This window comes from Zeus faber (assembly GCF_960531495.2).
Source record: "Zeus faber genome assembly, chromosome: 16".
NCBI classification, from domain to species: domain Eukaryota; kingdom Metazoa; phylum Chordata; class Actinopteri; order Zeiformes; family Zeidae; genus Zeus; species Zeus faber.
In genome coordinates, this window is record NC_137202.1 from 15,151,606 (window position 1) to 15,167,171 (window position 15,566).

The following is a 15,566-nucleotide window of genomic DNA, read 5'->3' on the forward strand; positions in this document are numbered from 1 at the left end:
TCCCCTTTTAGACGTGGAGAGGGCGTCCACTTTAAAACGCGCACGCACAAACACACAAACATGCGCGCGCGGGCGCGCACACGCACACACACACACACACACACACACACACACACACACACACACACACACACACACTTTGACGAGAGCCAGGGGAAAGTGTGAGATAGGTGTGAATGGATCAGCAGAAGAAGAAGAGGGCATAGTGGATCAATTTAGTGGTGGGGAGATGAGAGCGTGGCATACAGATGGCATTTCCCTGCCTGGCACCATACCAAGGAGGTACACGGAGGAGGTTATCGCCGACACACACACACACACACACACACACACACACACACACATTGTACTATCATTGCATATTGTTGCTCTGCAGAGTTGCTATGTTGCTATTCTCACTTTTACTTTAGCGTACCGACCACCTGCTCCCCTCTTAGTAGTATGGCGCTCGTCCCGGTTACCTTCTGTTGACGTGTTTACATATATTTGATCTCAATCATTTGATTTTTAATCTCTTTTTGACTTGCACTGTTCCGTTCAATTTTCTGTCGCTGTAACATGTCAATTTCCCCCGGCGATCAATAAAGGGTTATTGAATCTTATCTTAACACAATAGAGGCCCACTTACAGGGCTTGTTAATAATCTTGATCAAGACACTTGTCCATATAAATTGGAATTTAAATATTGGCATGTGTGTGGTCGTATATATTTATAACAACTGTATAACCACAGAAACTAAAACATATTATCAGTTTATTTTCCGCCTGACTTGAAAAAGGAATTCCCCCCCCCCCCAGAAAATGTCTACTTCTGCCAATTGTCAGCTTCAAAGTCTATTTTACAGTTGAAATCCGTCTTTTACAGCTGTGACCTGCCATTTCTCTCCTCGCGAGTCTTTTCTACCTCAAAGCTCAAGCCCGCCCCCCCCGCCCCCTTCTCCACTTCCTCTCATCTCTTCTCTCATGTGTCCCGCTGTATGGCAGAGTCAGACTACATAAACCTGCAGCTAAACACTTCCTTTAAAAAAAAAACAACGAACACAAAAATATTTCTCTGTCCTGGGGCTGGCAACAGCGCATTCCTATTCCAGTGTTCCATTTCTCCAGAGAATAGGTCGTTTTTTCCACCCTGCTCTTCCCGTTTCCCCTCTGGGATTGTTGGTAGTTCCGCTCGGAGTTTGGGGAGGGGGGGGCGGTGTCATCAAGCTGATGAGCTGATGACACCGCCCAACTGTGATGCTGATGATGCTCCAACTGTGTTTCATTTGGACCAATTGGTCGGACTACAGGCACAAATGTGTTCTGAATGGATTTTGAATATCTGTGTCTTTTCCGCCAATTCACTGTCATATGCTTAGAAACGTTTACTTTGTCACTTTGAGAGACTCAACCGCGAGGTTTTCTGTTGTCAGCCGCCGAAAACCGAGACGGTGGTGAATGAGTCAATGAGCTAGTTACTGACCTTTCACTGGGTTTGGTCTTTGTTGCCCCTGATGTTCATTAGGGAAGCAGGTATTTTGTAAGACTGACTTTTCACCATTCAAGGTGCACAGTGACCAATTTGACAAATGTTCGTCATGTTTTATTTGGTATAGGTCACATGTTCAAAGACCCTGTCGGATTGGATCCTTCGGTTGGCATGCGGTGTGAAAGACGCGGCGGGTCATAAGGTTGTTAATTCGGATACTGCAGTCCTTTGAAATGTGCATTTTTAGATCTTGACGACGCAAAAAAACAACAACATTGTACAACCTTGGTGATACATCTCTCTTCTCCCCGCCTCATCTCCCCTGCGTCTCTCTGTCTCTCTCTCTCTCTCTCTGCGAACTAAATCGTCTCTTACCCCAACGCCCGACCAACGCTCAAAGGAGCTGCCCGAGCACCAAATAGGAGACTCTCACAGGCACATGGAGACACTGATACACACCAATGCACGCACACACACACACACACACACATACACAAACATACATACACACAGTACATGCAAATAGTTGCTCACACTTTAGCCCGCACACATATGCAAAGGTACACATAAACAAAGACACACAATCCCACATAGACACAATCACAAAAACAAAGACACACAATCCCACCTAGTCACACACTGACGTGGATGAAAACACAGGTGCAAACTGTCAGGTGTGTGTGTGTGTGTGTGAGCTCCAGAACCACATGCACACGCAGCAGCTCAATAACGCAGCACAGATTGAGCAAATCAAACCCCAAACCCAACATCACTCCCGTCAGCTGCTCAGTACTCCTTTTACCTTGCTCGGCTAGCCATGTCTGCCCTCCCTCGCCACTCGGCCAGCCTTCCCCCTTTCGCTAATTACAATTGATTTATTATGGACCGGGTAGCTTATCAGGTGGCCGGCAAAATTACCATGGGTGTCTGGGGCTGCTGGGTGGGGGTTGGGGGGTGTTTCAATGTCGAATGGAAAAATCAATTAGCATTGATTGGCAAAAGGTTTGTTTTTCCAAAAAGGACGCCGTCGAAAGGGATTAAACTTCCCAGGCCACCCGACAACTTTGATACGACACAATGGCTGCTTCTCCGGTCGCCGGATGGCTAACAATCTTTCAATAATACAACCACTTTTTTTTTTTTCCTTCCTCTGCTAAGCGTCTCGCTCAGTTGTTATTGTGGCTACATTTCAAATCAGGCATCGGCTATTCAGGCCTGGCGAGGAGATAGATAGCATTGATCAGGTATCACGGGTGGGAATCCCTCCCAAGCTCCCATGTTAATCCTCATCAAGAAGCCGTCGCCAAATTTAGATTATCCTTTGGCAAGCAAATGAAGGCCCGCAAAGACCATAATGGTTTTAAAAACTCAGCCAAAACCTACAGGTTCAACACTAAACACTATACCTCCAAATGTAGGCTCTCAATGCAGAGACCACAGAGTGAGGGGCAGCGGTAACCTACTATAAGCGGTAACCTACTATAAACCGTACCGGTGTCAAATCAAGTTTAAAACTCAAGACAATATTATTTTGCCATATATAGTATTGTTAATCCAATTCAAATATGCAGAACAGAACGTAAAATACGCCAAAATTATCGTGTTTGTCATCGGGACCAGGAGATAATTTTAAAGGTAGGTTTTTCACCATATCGTTCAAATTTGACCAAATATAGACAATATCAACCAACTATGATCTGGGGATAATCTGTAAAATGTGTGTGCTTACTAGTAGACGGTCTCAAACTCAATTTTACACCGGAACGGCCCTTTAACTGTGGCCGCTAATTAAAATGTGCTAAATAGATAGCCTTTTGACTGCAATGTACAATGAACAACAACCTCATTTAACTTCCTGGTTAACCGAGACCACCTTTTTCATTGTCCTGCCAGTAAACAACAACAACAACCATTAGTCACAACAACGTTTAAATCATTAATGGCTCAGTTATCAGGTCCATATGTGCCAGGCAGAACTCTTGGTTAAAGAAAATGCATATTAGGGTGTCGCGATTCTCCAAATCTGCGATTCAATTTGACTCTGGATTTTAAGGTCACGATTCGATTCGATTCGATTGAAACATTTTCTTTGTTCAGCGCTGACGGCAATGCCACTGCTAGACTATCGAGTCTTGTTTTGTAACGAAAACACGTGTGTCTCAGTAAGCTACTTTAATTTGAATATCAAAAATGATAAATAATAACAAAAATATGAGAATATTTAAACAACACACCTAAACAGTAAAGAGCATAAGCAAAACAACACTTAAGTATAATAAACAATAAGATACTAACAACACTACCTTTAAGTTACTCACCAAAATAAGTGCAGAAAAACGGATGCGGAACTCTGGTAATAAAGGAAAATTTCTACCTGCAAAATGAGCAAAAAAAAACCCCTCTAGATGTATTTAATTTATTCCGTTTCCTGTTGCTGCTCTGCTGTGGAGCACACGGCAGATCGCTCCTGAAAAGAATCCTGCCTGTGCTCCCACGGTCCGGCAAACACCCCGCGGCCCGCAAACCGGTGGTTGGGAACCTATGCACTAGAGTGCCACATCTGTGGAACTACTGGACATTCTGGTCAAAGGCGCACTCTCCCTTGTACACACAGCGAAACGGGGAGGAGAGGGAGACGCTCGGGGCGTCGTGCGTTCTCCGTGGACATCACACTATTATCGGGACTATTTCTCTCCAATGTGCGTTCACTGTGCAACAAACCGGATGAACTTATATATAACTTTACTGGGGTTTTCTTTTTGTAATGTTTGAAGGCTATTCAAATTTTGTTCCTGCAGTCCTAGTGCCAGGAGGGTTGGTGCCTCTCCAAACTCCACGTCGTCGGGGAGCCGTGTGCCGCAGTCGACATGCCAATGTTCATCATGTACATCGCGTAGGATATTCATACGTTTGTTTCCGGTTTAAATCAACGACTGGGACCGATTTTGGAAGTGTTTTCATGGGTATTCGGTGGCATTTTTTCGGTTAACAGAACATTTCAGTCTTCCGAAACGTCCGCGGTTTGGATAAAATACACTATTGTATTATTTCAGTCAATAGGCCATCTAAGTCGAAACATTTATATGTGTTTTTTTTAAATAAACAAACATGATTTGAATAACTGAATTACTAACTTTGAGAACATAACACAAGACAAATAAACTGAGATGTACCTCTATCCATCCACTACTGACAAATGCTGTGGTTGTATGTTGCTTTGGATATAATCTTCTAAATGACTCAATTTAAACAAATATCTTTTCGAAAATGCCTGTCATTTTGTAATGTAAAAAAATGTATTATTCTTAACCCTTTAATTTAAGGGTCTATCAATTCTCAAAATTACAGGGATGTGAAATATCTTTGCAATTGCCTGAAGTTTAATGAACTAAAATGAGTTTTCAGCTCATTTTTCAATGCATTTATAAATCAGGGTGAACCCTTTCTAATCTTTTTTTATTCGATGTGACCCCAGCAGCCCCATCACCCCCCCCCCCCCCCCCCCCACCAGCGCACACACACACACACACACACACACACAGCCCTGGGAGTGTGTGTCTGTCTTACCCTCGATAGCCAGCATGGCCCTGAGCTCTCTGTTGAGCAGTTCGAAGCGTCTCTCCAGGTCGTGCTCTTTCTCCCTGCAGCAAGTTATAGAGCAACACAGAGAAAGAGAAAACAACAAAGTTCATCAATATGTTAATGACTAAATCATTAAGCACTTAAAGGAAGCTGCAATAAACATCGATTCAGCTACTCTCCTGGACCTTCTCCAGCCTCACATTAATCTACTGCACATAACTGATACACACACCGTCCACACACACAGCCTCAGGTGTATATGTGGGTGTATTGAAGAATTAAGAGTGAATTATTTTGTTGGCATGCGTGTTCATGCGATAACATATTCCACTCTCATCTTAACCGAAATGTTATGTGAGGGGTGTATGTATTTGTAGTGTGTGTGTGTGTGTGTGTGTGTGTGTGTGTGTGTGTGTGTGTGTGTGTGTGTGTGTGTGTGTGTGTGTGTGTGTGTGTGTGTGTGTGTGTGTGTGTGTGTGTGTGTGCGCGAGAGACGTGCCAGTGCGTCGCAACTTGCTGACAGCTACGAGTGTGTTCAACCTGTGTTTGCAGGGTGGGCCCGTGTGCATTTGTGTGTGTACGATATTGTGTCCAGGTGAGGTGGGGGGAAAAAAAAAAAAGTATGACAAATGTGAGTTTGTTGTGGGTTGTTATGTGCATGTGAACACGTGTGTGTGTGAGATGGACAGATGCAGGTGTGTCTTCCCATACACCCCTTAAATCATCTCTTGGAGATTCACCCTTTAGACAAAACACACATATAATATGTGGATAGCAAATATGCTTTAATTCCAGAAATGGTGAAAGAAATACTAGGTGGCCAATAATTTTAACCATGACAGTATATGTGTGTGTGTGTGTGTGTGTGTGTGTGTGTGTGTGTGTATGTGTGTGTGTGTGTGTGTGTGTGAGTATGTATGTAGCACATAAAGGTATGAACTCACAGGGAAGGGTATCAACATCCATTAGCAAATTCATTTCTATCTTCTCACAGCCCCGTGTTAGAAAATAAGCTAATTCTGCCGCTAATAGAATTTGTCCTTCAAAGGCTCCATTTTCCCTTTCCAGGCCACAAAGACAACTGGGAGGGCTAATAATCAGCACCTCTGTCAATTTGGCCGCTGTAAGAGCCCTGCTTCTTCCGCCATATAATGTGATCATGAATACTTCAATGTGTCCTCCACTTGAAATCTAACGGCCTTAAATGAATAAAAAAGGTGTGTGTGTGTGTGTGTGTGTGTGTGTGTGAATGCGTGCCTCTCTCCACACGTTGTGGCTGACCACACACACAAAGCGACTACGGATGGACTTGTGGTGTCGACAGTTCTATTGATTTCATATAAAGTCCACATGTAAATCAATGGTTGCATAGACAGTAGCCGGGAATTGAGTGCTAAGCTCCTGCTTCTATGTGGATTCAAATATGTCAAATACTGGTAAATAAACGAACAAATCAACGTTTCGATCTGTGACGGACCTCGGATCATTTTGTTCTGTTGGCTGATGACACATTAAAGCATGGCTTGTTGATGTGGACAGACATCTGGCGAAGAATCGAGCTCGCAAATGCAGGTTTATTAAACGTTCATAAAATGTGACCAAAACATGTTGATGGATCCTGGCTAGCTTGCCGATCCTACCAGGAGACTAAAAGTGAAAACTCTGGTATTTTCAACCTCATGCCAGGTTAACATGGATTACGGTAGACGGCAAACCGGCCGCCATGTCAGTGGACGACGGCATCCCGACAGGCCGGCGGAGAACGCCGGCAGCGGTACCCGGCCGTCAAAGTTCAAATATTTAAACTTTTTTGCTGTCCTCCACCACTGAATTCCAGCTGGATGTTACGCAGCTTCTAGACATGGAGAAAGTGAGAGCCACATGGCAGATCAAGTCTGGTGCAGATATTGACAATAAGAGGCTAATAATATTGTAATAATAATATATTTCCCCCCTCCCTTGTGCCGTTGAGAAACTGCCATTATTCCGTTGCGGTCTACCCTGTTCCATCTGAATGCCGCGTAAACCTTATTTTTTCGAGCATTGGGAGTCAACCCTAAGTGATTGGCAATGGAATCTTTGAAACGGCTCCAATACTGAGGGAACAGCTTCAACCGTTGGAACCGCGATGGAAAAAAAAAAAGCAGAAAACATTATTATTATTATTATTATTATTAGAAGACAGATGTTGGACCCCCTGCTTTGAAAGGTATTTAAAGATGACAGAGGTATATGTCAACAGGCAAACAAGGAAAATTAAGCAGTCTGTCAATCAGACAGTAGGGTTGCCGCAGTTATTGGTGTTACAGGTGTTACACCGTGTTTGGGTGTACACCGATTACATTATTAGCCCACTGCCCCCCCGGCTTTTTTTTTTTTTCTATAAACATGAAACCCATGTAGCAAATTTTCGTCTATCAGCGCAGACAATCAAATTAAAAACATAGAATTTGTAAAATACTAAGCGTGGAGGACAGAAGGTTATAGGAAACCTTAGATCAGGTATAGATGGGGACCTGTCCCCCGCCATCATTATGGTGACATTCCGCGCGTCCCGCTCGTTTAAAAATGACCGGTAATGGATTATGTTAATTGTTACCGGTAACACCGGGGTTGTCATGCGTTTATTAACCGGTGTATAAATTCTCTCACCGTGGCATCCCTGTCAGCCAGTGAAACAGTTGGCAAATAGTCAGTCAGTTCACTTACAGCAGTGACAGCTGGTTCTGTCTTCTGATCAGAGCGTTCTTCTTGTTGACCAACATGAACCACTCCTGCATCATGGCCTCCTCCTCCTCCTTGTTGTTACCTGGTGCACACACACAAATAAACAGAAAAGGCTTCATTACCTGGAAAAAACATCATCGACAGACGTTTTGTTACACAGTGGTACCTCGACTTACGACTGCATCTACTTACGACTAATCCAAGATACAAGTAGCGATAGTCGCGAAAATTTGTATTGACTTGCGACCGACTGCTCCAAGATATGAGCGTGGAAATTTGCAGTTGGTGCGTCGGTGGCCAGTCAGCAACCAGTCAGCAACCAGTCAGCAGTCAGTCAGCAGCCAGTCAGCAGGCGACCTACCTCGTGTGTGCACGTAGCTTGTGGCTTTTCGATAGTTTTTTCCTATTTACTGTGTTTGTGCTGTGTATTTTGTTTATTTTCACCCTTCATGATTTCATCATTTATATGGGAAAAATTGCTTCCACATACGACTGTTTTAACATACGACCGATCTTATAGAATGAATTACAGTCGTAAGTCGACGTACCACTGTATTATATATTTTCATGTAAATTATTAAAATTGTTGTGTTAAATATTCTACGCTTTTAAATGTAGCTCTGGTTGTCTTTTCAAAATCCATGGATTATAAGCATTTATCAGTTATAAACATGTGCAAATGATCTCAGTTCACCTTTTTCTACCATCATACCACGCACACACACACACACACACACACACACACACACACACACACACACACACACACACACCCTATCAGACTCCTTTGCAGCCATGGCGCGCGCACACACCCCCCCGGCCCCCTTGTGTAAACATTCAAATACTTCATACTGCGCGTTCACTCCGTCAATACGACTTCAGCTCAGTCAGGATTAACGTAGCGATTACTGTCGAGCATCTTTACAGAATGGAGCCTCACACTGTAGGGTAACACATATCCCAGGCATCACCCAGCGGGCTTCACAAATAGAAAAAATAAAAAAATAAAAAATTCTATATACACACATTTTATGCAAGAGGGCAGTTGTACTGTATATCTGCTGTGATTCGGTTGAAGACATGAGGCCGCGGGCCGAGTGCCGGGGATGATTACCGACCTTGAGCGTGATATTGCATTTATACAACGGCTGTATAAACAGGGCTATTCATGTTATATTTAAGACAGATTAAGACTTTGGCTGATGCAGGCATGCAAGGTTGCAAAGCGGGCGGAGGTAAAAATCTTGCAAGTTAGTAAAGGTCTCGCTAGTCAGTATAACCTACAGTTACAGCTCATGAGTGAAACGGGACTTTTTTCAGTGCGTGGAGCGGAGACATGACACGACTTTTACTTTCTAAACCCAGAACTGTCACCCCACGGCTCTAAAAGATTCTCTTCTGACCTTCATGCATGTCTAATGCTTTTCCCCCGTGCCTGGGGGTAGGGCAATATGCTGTAACCAAATTAACACGTTTCATCAAAAGCCCGATTCTTCCACCAAACAAAAAAAGACAATGTGTTTGATTAACTGTCTAGGTGACTTTGATCCTTGCGGTAACACGGTCATTTGTGATGTTGGTGTCGTTCATGGTTATTACGCTTTTATCAATCTGTTAAATAAATACAATGCAATGTAAATGCGAGCACGGGGAACCGCAAAGGGCTTTATGGACGCCTGGCTGTGATAACAGACGAGGCAACTCAAGCCCTGAGGACGGTAGAGAGAGACACACACACACACACACACACACACACACACACACACACACACACACACACACACACACACACACACACACACACACACACACACACACACACACACACACACACACACACACACACACACACACACCTTGAGCGGCGAGAAGTGTGGACATTTTCGATTGTCTGAGCCAGCAGATGTATGTAATTTCATTTGGGGGCGGGGGGTATAGAAAAGACAGGAAAAGAAAGGAAGAAAGCGTCGGGATTTAGCGGGAATGGGTGGAATGGGTGGCTCGTGGATTACTGTAGTCGACCTGCAGATAGACGGCACTTGGAGGGGATAAAGCCGCTCTGACAGGTCACTGTGCCGCCTTGCAGCCGAATAAAACAAGCAAATAATAACTGCAAATATTAAGCCGCTGTGACATTGTAGCCAGGCAGGCTGCAAGAGAAACGGAGGATTAGAAATCCATATCCCCGACTGATAACAGCCTGCAAGGAACCCACAAACACAGCAAAAAGTCAAGAACCAGCCTGCAGAAAGCCGGTCCGTTAGCAGCCTCTCGGCAAACGGCTAGCCGAGAACCAGCCCGCAGCCAGCCTGCAAAAAAGCCAGTCAGCAAACGCAAGCAAGTTTCTAAAGCCAAGGAGCTTGGCCTTCACCAAACAGACCACCAGCCGGTCAACCAGCACCCTGGCAGATCGCAGTCGGTCGAAAAAAAACGGTCAGTAAAGATCAGAGCTAAATGGCAATCCAAACAGCAACAGGGGAGAGAAGGAGGAAGGATGTTTAAGGAGGTAAGGATGAGCGACAGAGAGAGAGAGAGAGAGAGAGAGAGAGAGAGAGAGAGAGAGAGAGAGAGAGAGAGAGAGAGAGAGAGAGAGAGAGAGAGCAGGGGTGGGGTGGATGGAGGATAATGGGAGAGGGTGGAGAGAGGAGAAGAGCGAAATAAGAGGTGCAGGGCTAGAATGAAGCGGTAGGAAGGGAATTAAAAGAGGGAGTGGGCAGGAAGAAAGCAAGAGAGAGAGAGAGAGAGAGAGAGGAAAAGGGGTGGGGAGGATGACGAAAGGAAAGACGTGAGATGGAGGGAAGGATGCTGAACCTTCTCTTTATTCCAATTGAGCCCTGAACAATCTGCAGACCCTTGGTGCATCGAAAGTGATCACTCGGTGTCTTTCAATGTAGAATCGCTTCTACGCGCCATAAGTTTCATGGACATCTGAAGGCCCAACTCACACATCGCAGGTTTCCTTTCAGACTGAAACACAAACCAAAAAAAAAACAAGATATGCCTCATGGATCCAGGTTTTCATACGCACAAACAAATGCTTGGTGCTCAAATGGAGCGTATTTTATCAGCATCTTCCCCAGATTATGGTTTCGTTTCAGCCACATTGAAATAGATTCTTCAGTTTAAAGAAGGAACCAACATGGACAAGGAGCCAACATGGGCTCAGTCATGACCACGATGTCAGAACTTTCAATGAAGTAGTAGTAGTATTCATTGTGGCGGGGATTGGGTACTAAATGATCAGAGCATAGTGCCAATACTGCCAGGGCTAGTTATTCAGTTCCCACTGGGGGGAGACTCATTCTAAAAATGTCAGCAGTCTTGTTGTTTGTTGTAGGGCATTTTGGATAAAGGCATTTATGTGAATGAGCACAACAGAGAGGGAGAGTGGGGGGGATAGAGAGAGAGAGAAAGAGAGAGAGAGAACATCTGTCCTGAACTGACACTGACTGCTGGGTGTGAAAACAAATGGTGTAAAATATCCTTGGCAAGCTCCACTGACCCTGGGTCTGTGCAACCAGCCTTGGCGCTGAGACACCGTGGATGCATGTTCGCTCTCGCGGGGGCCATCTTGGATCAAAGTATCTAGTGACTTGGCAGGTTGCGATTGTGGCATCGTCGGGGCTGTCACACACGCCATTTTCAACACTTTATACAAAGCGGAGCGCAGCCGCGAAGCAGCCGGCGAGATTGCCAGCGGTACACTTGGCGTGGGTGCGATGTTTGATCATCACATCAAAGCATCAGTGAAATTATTTCTGCTGTAGTTACTGCGGAGGGTTATCATCATCAATATCATCATCGAGCGTTGTTCCCTCATCAACATGAGGAGCCCAGACACACACACGCACGCACACACACACACACACACACACACACACACACACACACACACACACACACACACACACACACACACACACACACACACACACACACACACACACACACACACACACACACTCTTACATGCTGACTGACACACATTTCCTTCCAGATTTGCCTCTTCTCTCTGAAACACACCAAGAGACAATAGAATAATGTCTGGCTGCAGGGGGATATTGTTGACATCCTCACGGCAGAGCGAAAGGCTGATTAGCACGGGTCAGCATGAGTGTGTGCTGAGAGGGTGTGCGTGTGTGTGTGTGTGTGTGTGTGTGTGTGTGTGTGTGTGTGTGTGTGTGTGTGTGTGTGTGTGTGTGTGTGTGTGTGTGTGCGCACGCGTTGAGTATGGGAGAGGTGGAGGCTGAGAAAGCCAAAGAAGGAGAAGCGGGTGAGAATAATACCCCCTTTCCCAATGCACCAAAAACCCGGTAACACCCGCTAACATCTGGCATTTGTCATCAGTGGGAAAGGTAAAACCCGGGTCTCAGTCCCGGGTCAAATGACCCTGCAATAGGCACGGGTTTGAATCGGCTCCGGCTCCGATCGGCTCTGATGTCAACAGGACACGCCGGTCGCCCCACGCATTTTGGCCCCTTTACCGGCAGGGTTGTAGTTCCGGACGCTGGCACGTTAATAGACAGGAATATCCGTGTATCATTCCATCATTTCATATCCCATTTAGAATCCAACATCAAAATCACAAGTTATTTACTTATCTTTCCCCCGCACGGGGGCCCGTGCAATGTTGTGAGTGTGGGGGTCGCATGGTGGGGAGCACAACGGAGAACCCCGACGCTCCCCGCCGTGCTCTGAGTCACTCCAGCACCGCCCCAAGCCGGTCCCCGCTCCCGAAGGACCCGTGCGCACACCCGCCGGTGCCATGGACTATCAATCTGCCGGTGCTCCATGCTGCTTCTACTGCAGTGTTGGGACGTTCATGAACGATCCGACTCTTTTGAACGGCTCAAGATACATTTTTTTTTTCCAAGTTTCACAGTTTTATGTTGTTGTTTGTTTAAGTTGTTGTCTCCTCTGCTGTTTTGTTCCCGGTCACAGTGGCACTGTGACGCGCCCCTTTTCCGACGTGTTCGCGACGTCCGACGTGACAGGCCAGAAAAAACGGCGTTTCTCCTGGCAATGGGACGGTCTGCGGGACAATCAGGCCAATGCTGCCACTCAGGGGGTGTTCTCTTCATTTAATGTCAAAGTATGGGCTGTGAGCAATTGTATTGTAATTGTAGAAAAATACACTGAATGAAAAACAAACTCGTATGCTGTGGGATTTGAAGGAGGGTGACTGAATAGCTGGGGGGAGGGGGGGGGAAGAGAAATGGCATTAAATCGTTGATCACAGCGCTTGTCTCATTTATTATTCCACCATTTTGCCGTTTAATCCAATAGCCACTAATCCAATTTGTCTATTGGACATTTAAAAAGGAGGAGGGGAAAGGGGGGTGGGGATCCAAACTTCTCCGTCGACAGGCTGAGTCACTTTCTGGGGACGCAATTTAGGGACGAGCGTCGTTCCCTCTGTGCGACTGTCAGCGGGGGGCGGGGGGAGTCAGGGAAGACGAAAGCAGGAGACATATGAAAAGGGAGGAGAGAGAAAAGGAGGAATAGAAAGAAAACAGGATGAACTTTTGTTTTTTTTCTGATTGGGTAGGAGGTCGTTAAAAGCCTGTCACCGTGGCGAGGTGAATATGCATGAGGGGAGCGGGTGGTGCTGGTTGTGGGGTCCCAGTCAGGACCGGAGGAGGGGACCGCGGGTGAGCGGCTCACTGAGGGGTCTGATGTAATTAACGTGAATGATGGAGGGTCTTGTAAGCACGCAACAGAGAGACGGAGACAGAAGGAGGGGAGGTATTAATAGATATAATAATAATAAGTTGTAATTGGAATATAGTTTTAATGGAGGGAGACACATGAAATGGAGTCATAGTTTTCACACCGAAATGAAACCCGCTAAAAATGGCCGTTGAACACCTTTCCTATTGCCAGAAGATATGCGGTTTTTTTCTGGCGCGTCACGTTCGGTGTCATGAACGCATCGGGGAAAAAAAGGGGCGTGTCAGCGCCAGTGCGCCAGCAACATAAAACTGTGAAACACGGGGAATCGCATCATTCACGAATGACCCGACACTACAGTAGAGGCAGTGTCAAGTGTCCATGGATACTTCATGGATCCTTCAGCGGCCCCCCACACTCAAAACATTTCATGGTCCCTGTTCATGGTCCCCTTTCCCCTTTGTGGGCAAAAAATTTAATTACTTCTGATTTTGATGTTGGATTCTCAATGGGATCCCGGGCCTGGGTGATGAGGCCGATTGCAGGCGGGAGGAAACTCTTCTTGTGGCGAGAGGTTTTGGCCTCGTTGGACCTGCAGCCTTCTGCCAGAGGGAAGTGTTTATCAGCGGCTCCACCCGTGTTCACATCAGAGCCACCGGAGCCGGAGCCGATAGAAATCCGTGTCTATTGCAGGGTAATTTTTTTACCCGGGACTGAAACCCGGGTTTTACCCTTCTCAACGATGAACGCTGGAACAAACGCTGGACATTGTGACCGGGTTTTTGCCGCAGTGGAAAAGGGGTATTACATAGAGAGAGAGACGGACAGAGAAACTGCCTTCGTCTAGCGAATTAGCAAATGTAGTTTGGACCGCGACACCTACTGAAACAAGACAGAGAGTGTCAACAGGCACGGCAGGAGGCAGCTTTACTCTTCCACACGAGAGAACTAAAAACGTTGCTCTCCAGACAAAAACAAACCATCCTCCTTTTTTTTAGATGTCAGCCTATAAAAATAGTTCAGCCTTAAATGGGCTTGACTGAAGCTATGAGAATAGAATATCTCTTTATTGTCATCGTACAAGTAGGATACAACGGTACTCTGCATTTGACCCCTGGGGGTGGTGGGCGGCCACAGTGCAGAGTCCAGTTCTTTTGCCGGTGCCTTGGTCGGGGGCACCGACAGGAGTATTCACCCCGAACATACATACGTGTCTTTTGATGGTGGGTGGAAACCAGAGCACCCAGGCACGCAAACACGGGGAGAACATGCCTCAATAAGGCATCGATTTCAAAGATTCTGACGGCATTCAATCTGGTTGACTTCCAACCGGTGGAAAAATAAGGCCAATGTTTACCTCGAAGGACTCCTCCAAACGGCATACAAATACAATCGCGACCGCCAAATAGGCCGGCGCGCGCCAGAAACCGGCTCGGAGCGACGGCGGAACGGGGTCAGATCAGCCGCGAGGCAGATGCCGGCGACGCCTCTTGTCCCGAAGAAAGGACCTCATCCGATCGATCGTACGCCACGTCCCTCTTTCTCTCTCTCGGTCTTTCTCTCTCTTTCTCTGGCTCCCCGGCGAGGGCTCCACACTGAGAGGGAGAGAGCAGCTGAATGAATCATTTCAAGCGCCCTCCACCCCCTCCGCTCCCATTCTATTCTGCGGTGCTGGGTGTTCATGTTCGTGTTGTCGAGGCCTGTACAGACTCTCAGGCTCTCAATGGGACCACAATGGCCGCTGCACACAGAGCAGATTCCTGCTTTAGTGAACCTGCGTATAATGTCCCCTGAATGAAACACATTAACCAATTCACTCTCCACCCCCCACCCCACCCCCCTCCACCCCGTGTGTTAAAAAAGAGGAGAAATGTAAAAAAAAAGAAAAAAGCAGGGGGGGGGGGGGTTCAATGGCTGCCTTTTCCACTGGTGTCATTTGTCAACCACTGCTTGCTTTACAACTTACAATGAGGGGAGAGAGGGAGAGGGAGGGAGAGAGAGCGGAAGGGAGAGAGAGAGAGAGAGAGAGAGAGAGAGAGAGAGAGAGAGAGAGAGAGAGAGAGAGAATAGATAGAGAGAGAGAAGGGTGTGAGGAGAGTGGCGTTAAACGGAGGTGGGC

The 15,566-nt window shown here is 46.3% G+C and overlaps 1 protein-coding gene across 3 annotated transcripts in view; it reads right to left on the bottom strand.

Moving 5' to 3' along the window:
- The window catches only part of ehbp1 (EH domain binding protein 1), a 177,964-nt gene that overhangs the window by 6,023 nt on the left and 156,375 nt on the right, over window positions 1-15,566 (bottom strand). For all 3 annotated transcript variants that reach the window (XM_080016292.1, XM_080016291.1, XM_080016290.1), the window contains exons 21-22: window positions 7,760-7,859; window positions 5,036-5,109 (exon numbers count right to left, since the gene is read on the bottom strand). In XM_080016292.1, the coding sequence (XP_079872418.1) occupies window positions 5,036-5,109; window positions 7,760-7,859 (174 nt within the window). The remainder of the gene's footprint in view (window positions 1-5,035; window positions 5,110-7,759; window positions 7,860-15,566) is intronic.